Source organism: Lemur catta, chromosome 2 (genome assembly GCF_020740605.2).
Source record: "Lemur catta isolate mLemCat1 chromosome 2, mLemCat1.pri, whole genome shotgun sequence".
Lineage (NCBI taxonomy): Eukaryota > Metazoa > Chordata > Mammalia > Primates > Lemuridae > Lemur > Lemur catta.
This window is the reverse complement of record NC_059129.1, coordinates 132,667,714-132,692,784: the sequence shown is the minus strand read 5'-3', so window position 1 is coordinate 132,692,784 and position 25,071 is coordinate 132,667,714. Positions and strand designations below refer to the sequence as shown.

Sequence of the window (25,071 nt, the reverse complement as noted above, 5' to 3'; positions counted from 1 at the left end):
AGAGAGGGATACAAGTCCTGTAGGATCCTAGCAATTCCATGGCAACCCAGTAGGCTTATCTTCTTCTTCTGTGTAATTTTTATCTGAACGTTCAATTATATTGCTAAAATTAATACCTTTTTCAAAATTTAAAATTGTACATGCTTACTATCTAATAGTTGGGAAATAAAGAAAAAAAACCACTGGTAATTTCCACCACCCAGAGATATGACTAACACCATGAACATTTTGAGATTTTTTCAACTTTATCATTTTCCTGTGCTGATATAGTTTTTCTAATAAAATTGGTATCACATTGCCAATACTATTAGCTATTCTTTTCTCCCCCACTTCATGTCACATCACATTTTGAGCAATCACCTATGTCATTAAATGTTTCTGAAAGCATGATTCTACCAGATTAGTTGTGTGATGTTTCTTCAGATCGATATATCAAAATGTGTTTAACCATTCTCCTACTTTAGACAGTTAAGACCATTTTTGCTTTGCAATTGCAAGCTATGCCATGAAGAATATCCTTATAATAGTTTTTACATAGCTGATTTTTTTCCCTAGAACTGGAATGGGTAAAAGGCTATGGACATTATATCCTCATTCAGAAACCAAGGAATAGCTTACATTTAATTAACACATAAATATACAATTTGGTGAGTTTTGACAGTTGTCTATACCTGTGAAACTATTGCCACAATCAAGATATAGGATTTTTCCATCAGTTCCCCAGCTATGGACATTTTGAAGGCTTTTAAAATGTATTATTAAATTACTCTTAATATGTATCATTAAATTACTTTTTACCCCAGGTTGTACCAACGTGGTCTCCCTCTAGAAGTCTCCTGAAGTGCCATTTCTCTGCATCCTCCTCATCCTCAGGGACTCCCAAACTGCTTAGTGTTTGACCACATAACAGGCAATAACAATTTAATAGAAAATAATGCCCTCATTTTAATGTACATTTCCTAGATTGTTAGTGAGGCTGGGATTATTTTTTAATATATTAATGGCTACTTATACTTTTTCTCCATTTTTTCTCTTAGTGCTTTTCTTAGGGATTTATAAAAAACTTGATATATTAATAATAAGATATTAACCATATAATGTCTTATCATTGTTGCAAATATTTCTGTCAACCTATGTTTTAAATATGCTTATGTTAAAGTTTTAGTTAAACATGTCTCTTCTTTACTGTTTCTTTATATGTACATGTGTATTTTATTGCTTTTATGCTTAGTTAGTCCTTAGCAATACTCCATCATCACAAAAATAATCACCTATGTTTTCCTCTATTTCTTCAATGTTTTCATTTTTTAAAAAAAAATTTAACTCTCTAGACCTGCAGTACCCAGTTCCTGGGCTGTGGCCTGTTAGGAGCAGGGCACACAACAGGAGGTGAGCTGCCGGAGCAAGGGAAGCTTCATCTGTGTCTATAGCCGCTCCCCATCGCTCGCATCACGGCCTGAGCTCCGCCTCCTGTCAGATCAGCCGCGGCATTAGAGTCTGCATTATGGTGAGTTGTATAATTATTTTGTTATACATTACAATGTAATAATAATAGAAATAAAGTGCATAATAAATGTAATGCACTTGAATCATCCCCAAACCATCCTCCTTTCGTCCCCTCACCCCTCTATTCCCTGGTCAGTAGAAAAATTGTCATCCCTGAAACTGGTCCCTGGTGACAAAAAGATTGGGGACCACTGCTCTAGACCATCTGGAATTTATTAAGGCCCTTGGTATAAAGTGAGACTATTTTTCCCCTAAACATTTAGCCAGCTATTTTACACCTTTATTTAATTTCTTCTGAATGATCTTTACCACATAGCACGTTACCTTTTGCATCCGTTTCTATTCCTATTCCACAGGCTTGTCCATCTGAGCTTGTGCCTTTGCATCATTTTTTTAAACCTAGGAGGTTTCTAATGTTTTAGAATCTTGCAGGGAAAATCTCTCATTTCTTTAAAAAAAGATCACTGGCCATCTCACATGTTTATTTTTCCAGATGAGCTTGAGAATCACTTTAAGTTAAAAAAAATTCTTTAAATTATATGCTAATTTGAGAAAAATGGCATTTTTACAACATTCCATATTCTCATGCATGAGCATGGATTGTCCCCTTGGTTTGCATTTCTGTGTTGGTTGTTGTTCCTCAAGTAAAGTTTGGGGCCCCCATTTGAAGTAGAAATTCTGGACTAGAATTTCTCTCCAGGGTTAGAACTATCAATGAAAAATTTTGAGCTCATTTAAAACATAGTACTCCAAAATGGCCTAGGGGCGAGTACACAAGATTAGATTTCAGAAAGCCAGGAGGACTCTTAAATTTTGAAATGCTCCATAAATGATTATAAAAACGTGTTTCTCTGACTCTGACTAATGAGCCCTAGTGTGAAAAATCCTAGTTCTAGTACACTGAATAAAAAATGCTACAATCACAGCGCCAATCTGAACACATTCCTTAACTCTTCTTAAAAAACTCAACGTTAATTTGACATTAGCAACTACTAGTAAAATATGCCTATTAGGCATCATTTTTTTCCCCATTAGCTAGCTTACTCCATTTCACAGTTCTGTGGAAACAAAGTCTGGCTTTAATTTGCATCTGAGATGGGGTGTGTATGTATTTTTACTCTTGGTTTGTATTAAAAATAAGCTAGAAGAGCAAGTGGGAATAGCCACAGGATGTGGTCACTCAACTTCTTGTGACCTCGATATCTGAGTTAGAAAACAACTCTAGTGACTTCAAAGGTGATTTTCAAAATAATGTAGAAGAAAAAGAATTCTTCCTTAACTGCAGAAACACATCCAAGACATCAGGTCCACTCAAATCAGTAGGTTCTAAACGGGCAATTCTATTAGCACCAGAAAAGCTGAAGCCAGTGGAGACCTCATACCACACACCACAAGGAATCATGCCAGGGGATGCTGCAATTTGCACCATGACAGACTTTGGAACTATTGTGTTGGTCTCTCCTTTAAAACTCTAAGACTGGACTAACTTGAGTGCTTGTTGAAAACCCTGCCCTATCAGAGACTGAAAATGAACAATCAAACGAAATGATTAGAAAGGTGCCTTGGAAACTGTGTATGGGCACATTATCGCCATCAATCCTCAGAACAGCTCTGTGAGCTGACCTTTCTCCTTTCAGATGAAGAAATTGTTGCTCAGAGAGGTTATGGAACTTGCTCACAGTTAAACAGCTGGTAAGAATTAGAGCTAGGGTTCAAACGCAAGTCTACTGACTCCAAAGCCTGTGACTGACCTCTGTACTATACTGTTTTCACCTCTCAGGAAAGAAGAAGAAAACTTGACTAGTTGAAGGAGCCTTTTTGTGAAAGAGCAGCTGTTAGCTTCCTGATATAGACTGTCAAGGACAAGCTGAAGTGAACCAGCACCCCAGAGGGTCAGCCAACTCCTTGGCCTGCTAACGGTGAGTGGTGGCCCTCGCCCTGGTCCGGAGACTGGCTCTGGGACCAACCTATGACACTAACTGTGTGTGACCTGCACATTCCCAACAGAAAGAAGCCTCTGACCCTGCTTTTGTTAAACTTCCAGGATAGGGCTGATGCCGTTCTTGCGTACCAGTACATTTTGTCCACCAGACAAGACTCCGGGCTCCATAAACAGCAATGGCTGCAGTGATGTAGGTAGACATATGTTCTAAGTGTGTTAAAACTGTGTATGGATCGAAGAAGAAAATCTCCAATTCTCTACTGAATATTTCTTGACTATGGCCTGCAGGAAACAACAGCTGTTGACAGACACGTGTCTGGCACTGAGAAGTCTGGCATCTGGTTTCTCTATGGTGAGATGGAAAAATTTCCAGAATGTTCCCAAGCAGATTTTCTGGGAGATGGCTCTTTTTAGGTATAAATGAAAGGACTTCAAGCTTCCAAACTTCGGTAACTGACAAAATAGTGGCACTGTGGGGTAATCCGTATACCTTTAAATAAATAAAATATGAAATCCCACATAGGTGATTAAAGAAAACAGAGAACTAGAAGGGGGCTGCCTTGCTGCTGAAACCCACCTACTCTCTCTCTGAGATCTTTGCTGCCTTTCAGCTCCGCCCTTCAACCCCAGGAGAGAATTGCTCCAGGTGTGAGAAGGGAATACTACACCAGACTCATCTGGTAAGTCCTGGCACCTCCTGGTCACCTCCTTGGCGTGGACGTGAGAATCAGCACATGCACTAGTGCCCCTAAGGCCCCTCCGGGCACAACAGGCACCACCTGGTGAGCACCACTCTTCTCCTTTCTCTCCTAGCAGGGCTGGGCGCATCGGTGCTCAAACGTTTGCTACAATAAATCGAGTTTTGTGGACCAAACAAATCCCTTCCCCTTATTTCTCTGTAGCATTGCATTTGTAGTAAAAATGAAATTTGCTAAACAATGAAGCAAGATTTATGGAAAAATAAGAAACACAGGAGCATGTCTCAAAAAAAAAAGTTTCATAAAAAACAATAAAATTCAAATACAAGGTTTCTGAGCCCCAGAGAGCTAATGATACCCCTTAACAGCCGGGAAAACCTGTCCACACATCCACACTTTGTCTAAAGACCCTGCTCTGGGACTCAACTTCAGAATTCCTAAATCTCCCTGAATCTGAAAACAGTACTAGATTATAAAAGCAGTGCTAGATTAGTTATACCCCTAATTTAAAAAAAAAAAAAAACCAGCACGGTACTTATCAACTTACAGAGTTTGGCGCACAGTTGATACACTGATTATTTCAGCAATGTGTGCTCACTACGGGGTAAGATACTTTTCAATTTTCTAAAACAAAACAAAACACTAAGCCTTTGATTCTGGCATATTGGCCTTTCTCTTTTGGGTGGATTCCTTTTTGCAAGTGTTTCCTGCCCCAGATTAATCTGATATCCAAAGCACGTGTTATTGGAAGAGGTTTTGGCTATTTGTGCCTAAAACATTAGACTACTGAGCACGTTATTAAGCAAACTTGAAAACAACTTGGATCTTTTTTAGGAACTCTCCAGATGTGTTGCCGCCTTCCAGCGGGGCCCAGCATTCTTGTCTCTGGTGGTATTAGGCTCGAGCCACAGGCATGCGGCCGACGCCATTTCACCAGTAAATCCCACGGCTGAATGAGATGTGGATGGCACCAGTCATACTTAATGTGAAGCTCAGCCTATAGATGTGGATGTCTGAATAACACTCCCACCAACCCACCTCACCCTGGAAAGCAAAATGCAGAAATTTAGGAAACTACACGTGATGTTGAAACCATCAGCACAGATCAAGTTGTTCAGGTCGTCACTTGGACACTGTGTCCTCACTGATACTAAGGAAAAAGAGAGTGGGAGAAAATGGGAAACTATAACCACAGCACCATAGTTGAGGCCACAAATAAGCTACTGTATGTCAACAGAAGTCAGATACTGACAGCAGGCTTTTTTTTTTTTTTTTTGGAAATGGAAAAACATTGACATTTTAAAAGAATATGCTATTATTTCTCGAGAATTAGGAACTAGTAGAAAACTCAGGCTGGACAGAGGGAACTGTTTAGCAGAACCCTCATGAAATTGATTTAAATTTTATGAGGAATTAAGTTACAGTTTTTGAATCTGAACCATTAAAACCAACCACTCAGCCAAAAATGTATTTGGGATTTAACATTTTCTTTTGGAAAAACATCTTAAAAGTGACGTACCCTCGTCACTTAAAGGCTGTGAAACTCTATTTTAACAATATGATGGGGCCCACTTTCAACCCAAGCAAAGTTAATAATAATACAGTCTAAGATCAAGACTAATAACACATGCGGTTTGGTATCCACTTATAGACACTCTGGGGGTTGTGTGGTCTTTCCTGATAGCCACTGGGGCTGATTCTGGGTTGGTGAGAGTAAGCTAATCTTCCGAGGCCCATGCCAGGAACCAACTCACATGCCCTATTATCCTTAGGCAAACAATATCCTGTGTTATAATGTGGAAATATAGAAGCGTGGCAGAGCCAAACCCCCCTGAACAAACAAGAATTCATCCCCATGGAGTGTCAGCGTGTGTTCTGGCTCTGAAGGAGATGGCGGCGCTCAGCCCATCAGGCCAGTTCTTCTCCTGAGAGCCAGCTCAAGACTCCTCCTGGTCGCTCTCTGTCAGAGGACGCCTGTCCACGTCTCACACCCAGGGAGCTCACTCTGCTGCGGGGGGGCTGTCTGGCTGGACGGGCGCGTTGTCAGGGCGGGCTTTTCCCAGAGACCAGCCCTGGGGAAGGTAGGGCGGTCAGTGGGTGCAGGCGGCCTGCAGAGCTGCCCTTGCACAGGGACTGTGATGCTTACTGCTCCGGGGGATGAGGACGCCTGTGCAAATCTGAACATTCTTTGCTTCCCAGAAAAAAAGCAGGCATGTAAAATTTTTCCCTATAAATCAGAGGGGGATGGGCAGTTTAAGGATAACGTGAAAACCATGTGGTGGACGTCAGGTTCAGAACTTTTGCTCCATGCAGAGCAGATAGTTGTATAAATGATACGTAGTTTGCTAGGAGGAGAAAAAGTACTACTGACAGTCCACGCTTCTGCAAAAAGCTCTCGTCCCTAGTGGCACAGCCCCATGCCTGGATATCCACCACTAACGATTTCTTCCCCTGAAGTACAGTGTCACACCTCGGGTGGCAGGTTGGTTCGGTGGCTGTGCCTGGATCCGAGTCCTGGTGCCCAGGACAAGCTACCACTGCCAGGTGTAGGGTTTCTCCCCATACCCCAGGGCAGCCAAGACTGAGCCCTCTGCCCACACTGCTAATGAGATGAACGGAAGGAAGTGCCAGAGACGTCACATAATGGGCCTGCTTAATGGCCAGCAGAAGTTCACCTCAACTCTCTGTATTTTTAGTCCCCAAATTTAGATAAATAAAGTAATATACTTCCTCCTAAAAAGCTCTTTAAAATAATCATCACTACACTTATGCTAAAAAGTACCTAAAATGATTCTCTTTCTAAGCAATCTCCTCACAAAACAGTCATGTATCATATATCTCTTCAAATTTCTGTTTCCTCATCTGTAAAATGAGAATAAGAAAAGTGCCTGTGTCATTAGATTGTTCTGAAGATTACACTAGGTGGCCCACATAAAATGTTTCTCATAGTATATGCATTTAATATTAATTCAACAAATTTTTATTGTATACTTACTATGTGCAAAGCACTGTCCTAATGTCACTACTTCACTATTATTATTATTATTACTATTAGAATTTCCCCTGGGAAGGACAAATTGTGCTATTGTCAGCTGTTAATACCTTCGTTGTTCCAGAACGAGCTATTAGGGCTCTCGGGGAGTGGGCCACAGGACAGCTAAGTTTCCGGGGGAGGACGGTTCTGGCGCCAAGGGCTGTTAGCATAGAGAAGGTGGTCTGGAGGCAGGAGGCAGGCATGAAGTGAGGGAATCTGTCCAGAAAGGCGGAGTAGGAGGCTGCAGAAGAGAAACTTCATTTACTCACAACCAGGAGGGTCTGTTCTGGTTGTGGTCTCCACTTGTGGGAGAGAACAAGCACTGAAGAGGCATTTCGAGAATGGTGTGTGCATTCCACCATGACCAGAGACCGTCATCCACACTCTCCATCATCGTGGAAAGAGTCTGCAGGATTGAACTGAAGGCCTGGTGCAGGGGGCTCCCCTGGAGGAGAGGAGTTCCCTCCAGAAGAGCAGGGGGCATGGACGAGGGGACAAAATGTAGAACGTCCCAGCTCCAGGTCTCTTCCCTGGCTCTGACTCTCGGGAGGCCAGTTGGAGCTTGTTAGACAAACTGCCTAGATTTGTGCTCCTGCCCGGACGCCTTTGGCCCTGCTCCCCAGCAGGACACCCCAGCTGTAGCTCCCTGGGCTGGAGGTCTAGGAGGAAGGTTCTTTGCCCAGTTCTGAACCAGCTGGTTCCAGCCCCTCCTGGAGAGGATGACAGGGAGCCAGCAGTGCTTAGCAAGAGGCCCCAGGCAGGGAGGAAGTCAGCCACAGAGACCAGTCTCAGGGCTGTTAAACGCGTCAATATCCATAAAGCCCTCCTAATGCTGCCTGGCCCATAGTAAGTGCCACATCAGTGTTTGTTAAATAAATGACCCAGCTGCCTCTCCCCCGGGATCCTTCCTTTCCATGGCCAACCTGGGAAGGATGGGCTTTGCTTAGATTTTATTTAAAAAGACAGCATTTCTATACAGCAGATACCCACCCGGGCTGTTACCCATAAGACTGCATCTCAGAGCAGGGGGGAACATCTCGCACAATCCACTCACTGGGCCGAAGAATGTCTCTACCAAGACAACTTAATAAGACGGCTGAAAAGAATGTACCCAGATCATGAAAACAGAATCCAGTGAGGAGAGGCCTTGGGAGTCTTTGCCACGACGTTTCAAAGCCCTTACAAAGCCATGCCGCGGGGTTACAGGTTGTTAGCACCGGGAGAGACGGCCCGCCTGCTGCAGGGCAACGCACGCCAGACGGGGGACTGAACTGCAGGCCTCTCACTGACTGAACTACATACAAAATACAGTTTTATGTTTACCATGCTTATCTGCCGGTGTCTGGAGACGTTTGCAGGAAAGACTACAAGTAACACAAGTAACAAACAGATCAAAATACTGGAAACAAAGAAGAAGACAAACGAAAATTAGAATTCTGTGGTGATATTATGATGTACTAATGGAATACAACTAGTTTTAGTCCTCGATTTTAAAATCTACTTAACTTTGGTACAGCCGAAGTTCGAGTTATGTAAATCGGAAGGGCGCAGGGCTGTGTGAAAGACAGAACAGGGGCAATTTTCTTTTCATGCCTAACTGGCCATCAGATTTGGGGGCTGGAAGAACAGGACACCTGGTCACCAGGTAGGCATTTCCAGGTATGTGCTGCAGACATGGCCAGTGAGTAACTGTGTGGCGTTCTCACAACTCTGCCAGGCAGGGGACTGGGAAAGGCGAGAAGGATGGGAGAAGGGGCCCAGTCATGCCTTTCGACGGCCACTGCTCTGCGGCAGGTGCTGTGGCTGCAGCCACGGGCCTGTCTTCTCGAAGCCTCCGTGGAGTTAACTGCCCAGAAATGACTCCTCTGTTTCATGTCAATGACTAATGACAGGGAGCACAAGCAAACTAGAGACCCCAAGGGGCCATGGTGGCAGTTTGTTCTGGTTTCCTCATTATTCAGTTGTCACCCTCCCCATTATTCTCTTTATTGTCTGATTACAAAAATAGAAGAAGCCACAAAGCATGGCAGGAAGCACACAGGGTACGGATCCGGATACACTCTGCCGCTCGGCAGCTGTGAGGCCTGGCTATCCTTCGACTATCTGGCTGTGTCTTCTCTTTCACAGAACAGCGGTGGCACGTACCTCGCTGTGCTGTCGTGACTATTAGGAGTACGCACGTGTGTCACAGAGCATAGTGCCCGGACACGGCCGGTACCCCACGCATGTGGCTATCCGTGATGCATGCTTATTAGAGCAAAGGGAGGGAATACAGAAAACTTTACAGGAGCAAATAAAACTGTGCAGAATCCACCACAACTAATAACTGTTATTCTTTTGGTGTTTTTTCTTCTAGTTTGTTCTCGTAAGCATTCTGTATGTGTGTATATTACAAACATGTATAATAAATATTGTATAATAAATATGTCATGTCTGATTTTCCATTAATTGTTTTTCTGAGTATTTTCCAGTATCATTAACATTCCTCAAACTACAACTCCAATGGCGTTATGATAATTCATTGTATCACTGTAAAATCTCTTATTAAGCTTTCCCCAAATGCTGGAAATCTCTTTTTCCCCCTAATTCCTGCTTTCAACAAGAAGGAGCGATCTGGTGTAGAGGACAGTGTTCTTTGTCGAAGCCAAAGGCTCTTTGTTCAAGTCCAGGCTCCGCTAGTTGCTGGCTGCTTTGAACACAGGCAGATCTTATTATCACTGACCCTCCAGGTCTTCCTCTGGAAATAGGCAAACAAGATTTCTACCTGCACCCATTTCCTAGGACTGCCATAGCAAGTTACCACAAACAGGTAGCTTAAAACAACAGAAATTCATTGTCTCACAGTCCTGGAGACTAGAAGTCCAAAATCAACGTACCATTTAGCCGTGTTCCCTCCAGGGAACATCCTCCCTGTCCCTTCCAGCTTCTGGTGGCTGCTGACAATCCTTGGTGTCCCTTGGCTTGTGACAGGACAACTACAATCTCTCCCTCGTCTTCACCTGGCCTTCTTCCTTGTGTCTCTCAACCTCTCTCTCCGTTTTAGGACACAAGCTATTGGATTTAAGACCCAGTATGACCTCATCTTAACTTGATTACATCTGCAAAGACCCTGTTTCCAAATAGGGTCACATTCTCAGGTATGGAAGATTAGGACTTAAAAATAATTTGGGGGGGGGATGAGTGTGTCACAAATCTTAGGTAGTGTTGAGGGACCCACAATATACCTAGCAGAGTTGTGAGGAAGATGTGTGCCAACCTAAGTCTAAGGTGATTTTGCTGACTGTAAAAGGCTATCCTGATGAGAATCGCCACTTACAAAGGTTTTAGGTCAAAAAGGAACCAGTTTTAGGAGGGTAGAGTTTCATATCTCTTTAAATTTGGGTATTTGGCCATTGCTATGGGGCAACACATATTTTGAGTTTTGAAGCCAAGAAGACAAAGCCATATGGAGGAGTCATGGGGCTTAGAGGCCCCAAACGCCGTAGGAGTGATCTTGCTGGTTGGGCGGCTTTCCTCCTCGCTGACCTGGGCAGCCCGTGCCAGTAGGAGAACCTACAGCAGTGCTTCTTGAACAACCTCCAATTCCCTCCCCACCATAATCCATTTCAGATTGATACTTTTGTCAACTACAGTAAAAATTAATCGTTAGAAAAGTGATCAAATTACCATCAGAGTTTCCAAATGCTTACTCTCGGTTTCTGCCCTTATCTCGTCATGGGCTGTAGCAAAGCAGCTCACGGGCTGGCACGGGTCCGTGGACCACACTTTGAGTCCGCGGTGCTCGGCTGTGGCCATGGCCACTGCAGACACAGGGGCCCCGTTGGAATATGTTCCCACTACCAGGCAAGAACACTCTTCCTTCTGTGCCCCTGAGGAGGGGTAACCGCTTCCCAGCCTCCAGCCTCATTCCAGGGGACATACCTGGCGGGGGCGAGCACCTCCCCCCCACACCTGTGCCTCAGTGTTTTCTTTGAGTTTGTTTTCCCACTGACTTACTTTCCTTTCAGTCTGGGCTTTAAAAACGGCTTTCTGAGTGAACGCAGGAGATCCCAGCAGCCCCAACACCACGGCTCATATGGAATGTATTTAGAGAGGGGAAAAACTCAAATGGAGTGGTTATACGATTTTGAACTGGCTTGGACATAGCATGGCTGGAATTTTGGAGCTGGCTTTTGTTTGCATTCGTCATGAAACATTTGTTATATGAGCTGCTGCTACTGCTACTAAAGCAGCTGCTGCCGAGAAACCTTCTCAATGGCTTCTTTTTCTTCTGTACATGAGCTGACCGTGCCCGCCAACCGGGGGCCTTAACTCTGCCACTCCGACGCCTTTGCCACTGTCCTTGGGTAAGTTTAGAAAAGACGTTTCCCCAAAACCGACACCTGACAGCACATGAAACGGAGTTGCCTTTTTCTGCCAAGTTATATTGGAATGGTATGTTCGAATGGTCATGCACTGTACCTCTGACCACAGGCATGTCTTTTTATCAGTTCTTACAGTTCACAATTTCTCCCACAAGAGACCTCCAAAATGGCCCTGGTTTGTCTTCTAGGTCATTTTAAAAACATAGTAGTTTGAAGCCTCATCATAACAACATGCAGTAAAACCCCAAAGGGGATTAATTAACCAGTTGCTATTAAAAGATCTTGTTTTTGTTTGTTTTGCTTTGAAATTTCATCGGTACTGTGATCCCAAGATATAAATGCTGAAGGCAACTCCATGGTAGTTCAATTGGCATCACGGCTATATAGGTATCACATGAAAGAAATGTGTGTAACGGATGTAGCTAAGAGCTGTAAACACAAAACTGGCAGAATCTTAACAGAATCTTAAAGTTCTAGTAGTTAGGACATTCCCAGTTAAATGCAGTGGGCTGATGACATGCCTTCAATGTCTAGCCTTTGAAAAATGTCACCAAAATGACAGTAAAGGAATGATAATTTCATTAAAGTTTGCAAAATCACAAGGACAAAGAGCTGGAGAGGATGTCAGTAAGAAGGCAGACCTCAACCAATTTCTGGAAGATGAAACACAGTTGGAGGCATGTATCCGGCTTAGCAAAGCAGAGGAAGAACATTCCAAGTGTTGACGGAAAGAGACATCTTTCTGGCTCAGGAGGGCCAGCGCACTTAACTGGACCCCTGGAGACAGGGACGTGGTGGCATGGGGTGTCCCTGTAGGAGAGCTGGGCCCCCGATCCCCTCCATAGCTACAGTGGGGGCAGGGACTCTCAGGATTAGCCTCCAGAGAATTTGGACAGAGGCTCCAGACTGCTTTGCTACCCCAGAGGAGAGGTATGAGCTAAAATAAGAGCAATGCGTGAGTGACTGTTGCATTAAATGTCAAACTTGGGTCCTGTTCCCACACCAGCATGAGATGCATGCTCCACTCTCCTACCCCACTTCACCCTCCATCCTCAAAGCAGATGTTTGGAGAATTTTGCAATGGGAAAACCAAACAAACTCTAGAGAAAAAAGATACAATCATTAACTAGTGTTTTCCCAGCAAAACTTCTATTGGTGCTCGATCATCCTAAAGTGATGTCCACCAGTCATGAGCCTGCCTCCTTGCACAGCACAGGCAATGAGCTCTGCAGTGCCTCACCCTTAAATCTGCAGACAGACAAAAGTCAGCAGGGCAAGTTCAGCCTTCAGTCTGGACAAGAGAGGCCCAAACCAACCAAAGCAGTAAAGAGAAACCTGGAGCAAATAAAGATAATGCAGGAGTAGATGAAAACATTTTTTTAAATCTCTCTAATTTTCATAGATTTAAGGTGATATTGCATCCAGTAACAAGAACAAGATGTTATATAAAAATAAAAAAAATTGAAAAAGAGAAGATTCGATAGAGTGATTGGAATACAAATTGAGGAACTCTTCTAGAGGGAAAAAGTGGAAGAGATGAAAATTGAGAGAGGGAGACGTGGTAAAGCACGCAGCAGGATGAATCCAGAGATTCACATGTCTGACCACTAAAAGCATTCCAGTAGTGGAACAGAGAGAATGGTGGTGATAAAACAAAATTTTAAAAATTCCCAGAAATAAAAGACATGAGTTTGAAGCCTGAAAATATCTACTAAACACTTGGCACACACACGGAGGCATATTGTCATAAAACCTCATAAAAGGAATAAAGGGAAAGCCCGAGGGGGCTGGGAGGGGAGAGAGAGAATGTGAGAAACCGTGGTGGGAAATGGAAGGCATGTCTGAAGAGGTCCACACTGATTCGCACTGGCTAACAAACAATCAAGGCAGACAGCAGAGTCCTGAGCTTCTCAGACATTCAGTGACTCATAAGAATTCACCTCCCATGCACCTTTCATTAGGAAGCAACTTGGGGACATCTTGCTTACATTAATAAAATGAGTTGTGAAGTCATGAAATGGGATCCATGGGATTCAGAAAGCAGGGATGCAACACAGACACACGGTAAGGGAAGCTGCAGCAAAGCTGTGCGGGGAGCGTCTTGCGTAACGAGCCCAGACAGAAGCAGGAGCTTGAAGAGCTCTGGATGGAGGTAGGGAGGGGTCCTGGGGAGGGGTCAAGGTGATATACTCATTCGATACTAATATTTAAATAACAGCAAAAGCAATATTCATGCAACAGATCTAATGACGCATATGAAGATTTTACTAGGTACAAATAAATCTAAGCAAACAAACAAAAGGCAATAATTAATTCCAGAAAAAACAATAAGTTGTGCAAGAAATGAAACAAAATCACGACGTACTACTTGTATCAGCAGTGAGCAATATGTATATAGTCACAGTAATGTAAATTGGGGAGGAGAGAGGAAGAGAGGTAAAGGTGATAGAATAAGAGAACTAAATAATGTCTCAAATACATCAAGAAATAGTAGCCTGTGCATACTGGTTATAAACAGCGCTGTGACAATCAGAAGAAATATCTCACTGTGCTGAAAGTGATTGGCTCTGCAAAATCAGACTTCATCTTTGGGAGGGGTGGAAGAGAAAACCTGCTGCTTTTCATTATATGTCTTTTAGTACAAGTGAGTTTTAGCTGTATACCTATATTACCTGAATAATATAAAAAAACAAGGAGGAAACATTCTAGGAACACATGCTTTGAAAAATAGTTCCTGTAGAAACTGGCCATGGTAATGCAGAAGCATCTAGAAGCACATGGTGAAGACTGGGAGGTGAGACCTTCTAGTCAAAGTATTTGAAACCCTCATTTGACAAGGAAAACCCTCCTATTCTCGGCAGTGAGGAATTATGCCTGATTTCTCTATGGGTTTGTGGGCAATGAAATGAATGTGCTTAATATAGCCCGTGAGAAACCACATACACACAAAAAGCAATGTTATGTGCACAGGTATATTTCTAGTTTTTTTTCCTGTATTCTTTCACAATCCTGTGTTGTTTGCAAGATGTGAAAACCTAGGACATTGTATATTGATAAAAATGTCTGAGACATTAAAAAAATACAGACCAGGAAATGACATTTTTATTTGAACAAGATTTAGTCAGACAGGAATAGAAGCTTCCATTGTAAAATGTTGAGTCATGCAAAATGGGTAAGGATTGCACTTCACCCCAGCGGGGGGTACATTTTATAAGAAAAAATGTCGGAGAGCTAAGGCCAGGAGCCAAGGGCATGTTCTGAAATCCTCTGTCGAGGGCTCTTTCCACATCACCACATTAATCCCTGGGGTGGACAGGGACCTTGACAGTTGAAGCATGAAAGAAGACCACGAGGTCTTTCACAAAGATCAACTACCTACTTCTGGGGTCAGGTCTTTAATCTTTGCCCAAGCTTTAGAAGCATTTCTGCTTAGTGGAGTTAGCAGGGAAGTCCAAAACTTAAAGTTTATGGTGACTAATTCCACCCCCCAGAAATAGTCTTACTCAACACAAAGCTGTCAGCTCAACTAAAAACTGCTCAAAGTAGAAGTGCTTAAACTCTAAAGTAGAAGAAATTCACCTCTGAATGCAGAACGCTGCTACCTCCACCCCACACCCAGATATTATTGGCCAGATTTCATCTCGGGAAATGAATCATGAGAGAGAAAACCGTACATCCCCTAAGTCTGGCTACACTGTGTAACTCGGGTAGACACAGAGGGGGGCACATGGGGTTCTCCAGCGGTCATGGGCGGGACCCAGAAGAGATGAATTTTGCAGTGTGGAAGAAACTGTTCTGGAGGGATGATCCCAAGGCTCCCAGAGAGGGAGGCTAGTGTTGGGGACACAGGCAGCTCAGGCCTGGGTCAGGAGGTGCCTGGTAACAGAAGGGGGGGGGTCCGTGCTGGTGGGCACATGGGAATCTAGATGGTCAGGCAGGGCAGTGGTTGGCATCTGGAGAAGTGGGAGGGACCCCCCGCAGACAGTGCAAGGCACACAGGGTCAAGGAGCTGATGGGTGCCCGGGCAGAGAGAGTGGCTGGATCTTATCCAGGGAGACTGGGGAAAAAGCCAGGCAAAAATGCAAGGAGGAGGCCATGGGGGCCTGGGAGTATCCCTGCCACGCTGGTAGGAAACAAGGGAGCATGGGTGGTGGTCCGGCTGGGATGAGGGCAGGGAAACAGGGAGGCTGACACGTGGCCTCTGGCAGTGGTGGCTTGGCTGCTGGCTCTGAGACTGGTATGAGTGACTCAGTCCCAGGCTGGGCCAAGGCTGCTGACCTTCCCCTGCCTCGTGCAGGACGGTCCCAACAGCAGGGTGAGCGAGCCTGGGAGGGATCGGGGAGCCAGCTCCGAGAGGCACGTGGCTGGGGCACTTCTATGCCTTTGCACCGCCACGCCTCCGCTCCTGTAATTTTCTTCTGCCTACGATGCCTCCTCCCATGTCCCCCTGGCAAACTCCTATGCACCCTGAAGGCCCAGCACAAATGCCTCCACAAGGGTGTGGGCCCCCAGCCCTCTCTGTGATGGCTTTCCCGCTAGACACTTCATCTTGATGCCACTCATCCCCAGGACCGGCACAGGGCAGACGCTCAAACACTCATTTGCTGGGTGTGTTTGTTGAATTTTTCTGATATTGTCAGATCATACCTGTTACTTAAATACTAGTTTCCACAGAGAAAATAGTTTTGTGAAGTGATTACTAAAATAATCAATGTCTGTGAATGAGCTCCTATTGTCTTGTTCATCTTACCTAGTGAAATTAGTGATGCTTTCTCCGGAAAGGAGGGGATGAGCCCAGGGCAAGACAAACTAATAAGCAAGTGAAAAATATGTTTATAAATGATATAATTTAAGGTAATTATTATTTCCAGTAAAACAAACAGTAATAGTTGAAACAGGTCTAAAGTATATCTATGTAATGCTGCAATTTGAGCTTTCATAGAATACATTGAACACACGTGCAGGCTGGATCCTTGTGAGTAGGTGATTTCTGTACGCCGAGTAAAGCTATCAGCCTGTGGTTACTGAGTGCCCCTCAGGAAAATGCTCACTAAAAAACCTCAAGTCTTTAGGAGTTAAAGGGGTGTTTACATTATGTGTTAATTCTTAATTAACTATTTGCCTAATAGCTACCGTTGGAACAGTTGTGTGTCTTTAGCTTAAATGTTTAGACGCTGCCTTAAAGACCTGAAACTACTGTTCCCTACCTTCCCTCTGCTCCCACCAGAAAGCTATCAGGTGTTGTCAAGTAGAAACATTCCCAAAATTATTTTCTTCTGTGTGGGTTATCAAGCACCGGCTTAAGATAATACGTTTATGATCTATGATGATTTCTGAACTCATGTTTCTTAGTGAACAGACCACATGTTGAACAGAGATAATCTATAAATTTTATTTTTAAGCTCTTACCTTCAACTGCAATACACACTACGAATGCTTAATACCCACTAATGTCTGAATGAATGATTAAATATGAAGAATACTTCTAGAGGGTCACAAGTCTATGGTGTTTTGTGGTATTTCTGGGGATAGAATCCTGAATATTGGTGTGGTCACTTAAGACTTCTTGACCGTGAGCAAGTTGTTTACTCTTTGAACCTTGGTTTCCTTGTTCAAAAAATGAGAAAAAGAATATTTGTCTTTCTCAACTTCAGAGGATTTAAGAATCAAATGAGATCATCTACATAAAAATGTTTTATAACCACAACTTGTTATGCAAATAATTATGACTTAGAAACTGTTACTGTTTTTGTGATCTAACACTATTCACTCAGATATGAGTGCTGTATAATAAGGAGTTTAATTGCTCAAACATGGATGGGTGTACACACGCACGCACACACACACACATGGGAGCCAGTGCCAATGTTATTAGAATCTGAACCTAGGACAGGCCTGGTGAAAAAAAAAATCTTTATGGAGAATATCGATGGTAAGTGAATCAATAGCAAAGTGGAGTTCTATTTTGATAAATAATTATTTTTAAAACTGCATTGGTTTCTGCAGATAGCTAATCTGAATTTCTCTTATCATTGTATCTTTGTCCCCAAAGTATTTTTGAGTTTTCTTGTCCACAAAATCAATAGGAAGTGGAAAATAAAAAAAGCAAATGAAAGATGAAAGACAGCATCTGTTTAATTCAGGCTTTGTAGAGTGACGGATTTTTCTCTTTACAAAACCAAAGTTAATGGTATATATATGTTTAACTCACATAAACTTCTTTGATTACAAAATTCCACTCTCCTCTCACTCGCCATGAGCTCTCATAAAATGCAGTCTGTACTACTGCAATCAACTGAACTTGGAATCCTTTTTATGTTCAAAATCCCATTTTTAGGCCCCAAATTGAACATAATTGTACATCTTTGTTCAAGCATTATGTAAACTCCTGTCTGCAGATGCAAACTTGTACTTCTTGAGAAAATGGAGTGACATCGCCACCTGCTGGACAAAGGCTATTATTAATTCATTAATTTAGTGTTCTCAAGTACGTAATTCTGCAAATGGAAAACAAATTGTTTTTCAAGAACTGAATCTTAGGGGCTTTAAAATAAAAACTATCAAATCTTTGGGCACTCATCCTGTATCTATAAAATAACATGGTATATAATAGTCTGCAAAATTCAACATTTGGCATAAGTTAGGGGTGATTGGCCCCAATCACATCTCAACGGTGGGTTTCATTTAGTTAAAGGTCTTAATTTCCTGATATTTCTGGTGAAAGTTTAGGAATAGAAACAGATGATTAAAAAAACTCAGTAACTTGGGTTATGTGTGTCTTTCAGCCCTGTAGCATGTCGCTGTGGTAATACAGGGTATCCCAAAAGTCTCCATACAAAGGAAAACTTTTATAATGAATATTCTGTAAATAAAGGTATATTTAGCTACAATTTTCCATCTTCCCTACGTATGGCGACTTTGGGGACACCCTGTATTTCCAGTAATTTATCCCCTGTGATTGTTTCAGGAACAGCGTATTGACCAGAATATACCTGTTCCTCTCTTTCTAAGTCAGTAATACAGAAATGTTATTTCTTAAAGGCTTTCGATTTCATAGTCATAGATCAGCTGTAACTGATGAAATGAGTCAAGGTTCATCGTTTCCTTCTTCCTTCTTGTCTATTTTTCTTTGTTTCTTTTTCACTTTCTTTCTTTCCTTTCTTTCTTTCTTCCTTTTTCTCTTTCTTTCCTTCATGTAGAAGTTACAAAGAGAGCTTGAAGTCCTAGTTGCTCTCAGACACAGCCCTGTCTCTCTCTTGTGCTGTGGTTGGTGGGCAGGCTAATAGCTAATTATAAACTCTCTCCATCTGGTAAGGCTGGGCTGAGGACTCTGCAAGGATTTGATCGGGTGAGTATCACAGCCCTATGAAGTAGATAATATTTGTACATCTTACGTGGATGGGGGAAAATGAGGCTTAGAGGGGCTACACCTTGCCTCTGGTTAGGCAATTAACAAGCGGAGGAGCAGCTCTAACGCCCACGCTGTCTATTCCAGAGCCTGAGCTCTAATCATTATGATATACTGTCTTCTCCATGGAAATGTATGTGGTAATGGAGAGAAAGGGTTGGGAATCGTGGCCAGAGGGTTTGAGTTGGGATCCCTGTCTTGGGCACTTCAACATCAACAGCTTTAGGGAAGAACAAATTCTAAACGAATAACCCTTCAACCAGGGTTCTGTCCTGCCCTCTAGGTGGTGACAGCTCCCGTAACTAAACTTGAGAATTACTAAAGCAATGGGGACCATCTGAGGGGGTAAAAGCACCCCATAAATGTGTTGATTAACACAAGAGAGAACAAGCAGCTTTAAAACTTTCTACATGATCTATTAGTGTCATAATAATATAGCTCTTAAAGACCATCCATTGAAAACTGCATTTGCCCCAGGTGATATGGGCAGGACCATGACAGAAAGAGAACTAGATGCTCCTCCTAAGTCCCACCTCAGTGCTCTTTTCTTAAAAGAATGACTTTTCTTTATTATAAATAGGCCAATCTTTCGTCATTTGATATTTGTTTTAACTCAGTCTGACATTTTTATTGACAGATGGATGAAAACTTGAATTACTTTTGTAGCATACTATTTAAAATAATATCTCTAGTCATCAAGGAAATCCAAATCAAAACCACAATGAGACATCACTTAACTCCAGTGAGAACGGCTTTTATCAAAAAGTCCCAAAACAACAAATGTTGGCATGGATGCAGAGAGACAGGAGCACTCATACACTGCTGGTGGGACTGCAAACTAGTGCAACCTCTGTGGAAAATAGTATGAAGACACCTCAAAGAACTAAAAGTAGAACTACCATTTGATCTAGCAATCCCAGTACTAGGTATTTATCCAATAGAAAAAAAGACATTCTATAAAAAAGAAACCTGCACTCGAATGTTTATAGCAGCACAATTCACAATTGCAAAGATGTGGAAACAACCCAAGTGCCCATCAATACATGAGTAGATTAATAAAATGTAAAAAAAAAATTGGTGAACTAATACCTCTTGTGTTAACTTAGGTGGAACTAAAGATCATTCTTCTAAGTGAAGTATCACAAGAATGGAAAAACAAACACACCACATGTATTCACCATTAAATTGGAACTAATCAATGGACATTTATGTGCACATATGGAAATAACATTCATTGGAAATCAAGCAGAGGGGAGTGGGGAGGAAGGGATGGGTAAATTCACACCTAATGGGTACAATGCACACTATCTGGGTGATGGACACACTTATAACTTTGACTCAGACAGTACAAAAGCAATTCATGTAACCAAAACATTTATACCCCCCATAATATTCTGAAATTAAAAAAAGATAAAAAATTCTTTGACATATTATTATTTTCTAGCAAATGACCTCAGATTTGAATATTGCAATGCAAATTTGTACTCTATTTGCTATCATTGTTTATAAAAATATTTTAAAATAATATTTTTTAAAAATATATTTTATATATAAACTTATAAATGAAATTAAACTTATAATTGAACTTAAATCCTCAAAGTCAGTATTTAAGTCACTTGTTTGTAGTTCATTACACATTTTTTCTTTGTAAGAGTTGGCAAGTAGATTCTCAAGGTAGCCCACAAAAGTCTAGTAAATTCCTTACTGTGGCTCCAGTGTCTACATTTGCAATGGAAACAAGTTGAAAATGAATACTGATGTAATGCCAGCAATGGAAAGTATTTAAAATACAAGGTAAAAGGATTGGACACATGAGTTTTCAAGTCCCTAGGAAGGAGGAAGGTAATGGGTGAATATTAGATTATATAGTTCCATGTCTGGGCACGAGGTGGCGCTGCTCTATCAGAACAGCTTGGTTATTTGCCAAATCAAGTGTGTAGATGAGGGATGTTCACTTGACTGTTCCTATTACAAATATTGATGTTCCTTGTCTTTAATTTGCTTATTTATTTTGTCCTTTACCTGAAATTTTAGTTCCTAAAAATTATGACTAACAGAAATATTGATAGCTTGCAGCAGCAGGTCAGGCTTTAAGAGCTGGGGAGAGAAACTATTCATAAATACATTAGCGCTCATGGCTCAGAAATAAATACGTGAATCTTGCCCCTCATTTCCGTATTTTGGTCTCTTGACTTCTCTGGGCTGGCTTCATTTTTCTCATTTTTGAAAGGTGATAAGTAATAAGCAAATGTAATAGAGATTAATCAATAAAAAAAAGAGACTGTATATGTTAAACCAGGGAGTGTGCTCTAACCTAGGAAAGCCAGCTTGGGCCTTGCTTCTCCTGAGTTCAAACCCACGCCCTGGACTGGGTAGAAACTTCCAAGTGCTCTCTCTAAGGTACTCACCCCAATATCAGCAACTGCCCCCTGGCTGGTAAGAAACACCTAAGCATATTCTCTTTGTTATCCATCATACTAAAACTTTAATTTTTAGTTCATCCTAAGTTCTTACTATCCTAAACTTCTGAGATACACTATTCTGTCTCCACAGAATACAAATATTAATATAAAATAACTACTTTTAAAAAATTTCTAAAGGATAAATTTCTCAAAAATTTTTGGTAGGAGACAAATTTACTTGATGTCAGCATATCTTTCTACAAGAAATGAACAGGAGGGAAACAGTCAAGCTGTTATTTAGGAAGGTTGTTAACTTCTCTAAATGGGGAGTTACTGGCATGACTAGTACTGATTTGAAAGAATTGATGAATATCATTCCAATCTAAAAGAAGTGACAATCCATTTGACTGACAGACATTACTGTTTTTACTAGCTCCTAAATGGTCATTGCTATTAGTGCATTTTCTTCAGTAATGAGACTGATGTACATGTTTTTAGTATTGCTGGAGAGGGATTACTAAAAATCAGCACACCTGCATTTTGTTTTCAATAACAGGACGAACACCAAAGAAAAATGGCCAGTAGCAATTTGCATCTTAATTCAGCTCTTCAGATGATCAGTTAATCTATGATGATTTCAGGGTCACTGGATCCCTTAGTATCCTAGATTTGAGTTTTTCTTCTCTCTGTTCTCTATTCAGCTATAAAATTCTTCAATAAAAGGCAAGAGCAATGATTTTAGTGGCTGTAATATGTGAATGTAGACAAAAATGCACAAATGAGTGAAATGACTACAGTGACTTGCAACTCCTCTTCCTTTAACGTATTTGACACCAACCCACTGACTTGGCAATGAGAAAACAATACAAGTGCTCAGTATTCACAAAGGCTAAAATACATAGAGAAGTTGGCCAGGAGTGTGTGTTTCTCTCTCGTCCTCTTCCTAGAGGGAGGGCAGAGAAACTCTTCAGGACAGAGGAACTGTGGACTTGCTTGGCCTTCAATGTTACCATAGAAAAAAATCACAAGAAGATGCCCAAGAGACACAGTAGAACACAGTAGAAGTTACTGAAGCATCAACTCAAAGGTTCATTTTGTTGTGCACATGCCGTGCGGCAGCTGAGAGAGTTCTACTGGGGTGATATTCACAATATTTAACAACCAGTCCCACTTAGAAACTGAACTCAGAACAGTTGCTGAGTGTAGGGCTGGGCCAGGGCCTGAAGACCCCTTCTGTGCCATGAATCACCCCTTTCGTTACTTCAGTGTTGGAAGAAGGAGGGGGGCTGCCAGGGTGGCAGGTGCACCCTGGGGGCCGCATAGCAGCGTTTCAGTATTTTAACTGCTAGTACAGCTGGACCGTGTGGACTGTCCAAGTGGACTCACTTATGGAAACCTTTCATCCCACTACACAGGAATACCAGATGTCCCTATTCCTCTGCGATATTTAATATACTGCTATGCCAAACTCTAAGGGGAAAAAAGTCTTTAATTTATAGGTGGAAAGATTGTGGCTGAAGGTAAAAGAGCTAATAATAACTCAATTTTCAGAAATCTTTTCTCATTTAATGAATGTGCTTTCAGATCACAGGATGAAGACCCACAATTTCTGAGAAGTCACATATTTACGTGGAGAAAATAGTTAGGACGTCAATATGGTACACCCCGACAGCAGCCAGGTAAGTGGGCCCTTTGGGCTAAGCTGTCTGTGGGTGGTTTGTCTGTATTTAAAAAGAACAAAGATAAAAACATCCTCATCTGAGTTATCAAGTCCACGCCCCTTGTGCTGCGTTTTGCATCCAGTGAATGTCGTCTCTTCCAGAATTTAGGATGGAGGATGATGATGGGTAACAGGGAAGAGGACTCTAATGTCAACTCACTGATCCTCTGCCCAAATACTGGGACAAGAGTGTTCATTTTATTTAACAACTATGTGTCACCAGGACTCAGTCAGCCTTTTATCTCATACTGTATATTACACACACACACACACACACACACACACACACACACACACACACACACGTAAACATGCATGCAGGCCATACAGCAAGATAAAGCCAAAAGGAGACAGTAATAATGATTAATGTAAACCTTTTTTCTTCATAGGAGTCTAATTTAGGACAAGACCTCTCCTTGCACAAAGGGCAGAGTTTATATGGTCTTATAGAACTAAAAATCAGACATGTTAGAGCTTTTAAATTCTTTAAATTTAAATTCTGTAAACTCTTTAAATTGCTTGTTGTTGAAAGGCAAAAGAAGTCCTAGTTTCAAAAACTATTTTAAGGTGTATTATGCTTCCAGCTATTCAAACCACATTTGTTACTGAGTAGACACACCTACAGGGCACACCTTGAGATTTCTGGTCATGTTCCTGCAAGTACATAAACCAGATTTTATCTCTGAATGAGTTGGGAGACTAAGGCAGCATCTATCATCTATCCATCTTCCTCCAGCAAACCACTGGTGGTGGCAGGGCCACTTTAACCCTACGTAACAGCCTCTGGGGCTCTCTGGACAAAAACCAGTTTACCTGGGTCTTGGTACTTGCCAGTGATGCAGGCATAGTTTGGCTACAATCCCTGTTTGGCCGTGGAATGAGAGGCAGCAGATCGAATTTGGGGAGCTTTTCATCTGCCCCTTATTTCTGCAAGGCAGAACACTGTCATCAGCGAATGAGTATGCAAGGCTTGTTGTGGCAGCAGTAGATTAAGGAGAATGGGAAAGAAACAAACAATGTCGTTTGTCTTTCTCTCCGGATAAAATAATAATGAGAAAAAAATAAATGATGGATTCAGAAAGTAATTATATTTACAACGATATTATGGGCAACTCTCGTAATTGCCTTGCCACATCCTATTTCTTGCTTCTATTTGAAGACCACTTGGTTTGTTAGAATAAAATCATAATTGTATTTTCAATTTGCTGCTCTATCTATTCTATTGCCAGGATTTTATACGCTAGAGTGCTTTTGTCAAATGGAAGTCGGGCCCGAGATAATTCATCACAAGGATGTTTCTTTCGTACTTACGCCTGTTTCCATCAGTGGGCTCCAGGTGTGCACGTTGCAGATTTGTTTGTTCTCCCCAGTAACATGCTCAGGACAAGGCTGATGGAGCATGTTGCCAATTCTAGTTTCCACGGGGACAAGAAATGGAACCATCCAGCCTTTAGAACACAGTGATTTTACATTTGAACCTGAAGCTCAAGGTTTTGGAATCCATAACCTGTGGTTCTAACCTTTCTTTGCAAGCCCGGGGAGCTGCCCTTCATTAGCAGAAGAGATCATTTCACTCCTTTGTCTCCTGAGGCCTTTTCTAGGCGAGTCACCCTTGAAGCAGACCTCTCTTGGAGAAGAGCTTGCTTACAAATGGACTTACCTGGGTCTTTGTAGATACTGAGCACGCCCTTGAAGTAATGAGGTAAAAATCTTTCCAGTAAAAGCAGCACATCTTCCAACTCTTCGAGAATCCCCACGAGCAGGAAGTTTTCATTCACGTTCAGCTTTGCTCTTTCAAGGGCCCACTCACCAGGCTCCCTTTATGGATATAAAAATTATTTTTAAATCAAAGATCCAGTTTTGAAATGCAGCAACATCACACTGGAAGTTCATCCCTTCTACCCCACCCCCTATTTTCATAAGTCCAAATCCTGTTTCCTTCAAGGACCAGCCCAGATGCAGCCCTATCCAGATCCCTTCCCGTCTTTCCAGCTGGT

The 25,071-nt window shown here is 42.1% G+C and overlaps 1 protein-coding gene across 3 annotated transcripts in view; it reads right to left on the bottom strand.

The window, feature by feature from the left end:
* The window catches only part of UST (uronyl 2-sulfotransferase), a 282,805-nt gene that overhangs the window by 26,306 nt on the left and 231,428 nt on the right, over positions 1 to 25,071 (bottom strand). The window contains exons 7-8 of one of the 3 annotated variants that reach the window (XM_045544549.1): positions 24,735 to 24,892; positions 17,891 to 17,988 (exon numbers count right to left, since the gene is read on the bottom strand). In XM_045544549.1, the coding sequence (XP_045400505.1) occupies positions 17,921 to 17,988; positions 24,735 to 24,892 (226 nt within the window). In that variant the 3' untranslated portion in view covers positions 17,891 to 17,920. Of the gene's footprint in view, positions 1 to 17,890; positions 17,989 to 24,734; positions 24,893 to 25,071 lie in introns of those variants that run through there. The other 2 variants (XM_045544550.1, XM_045544548.1) reach the window with 2 other exon arrangements.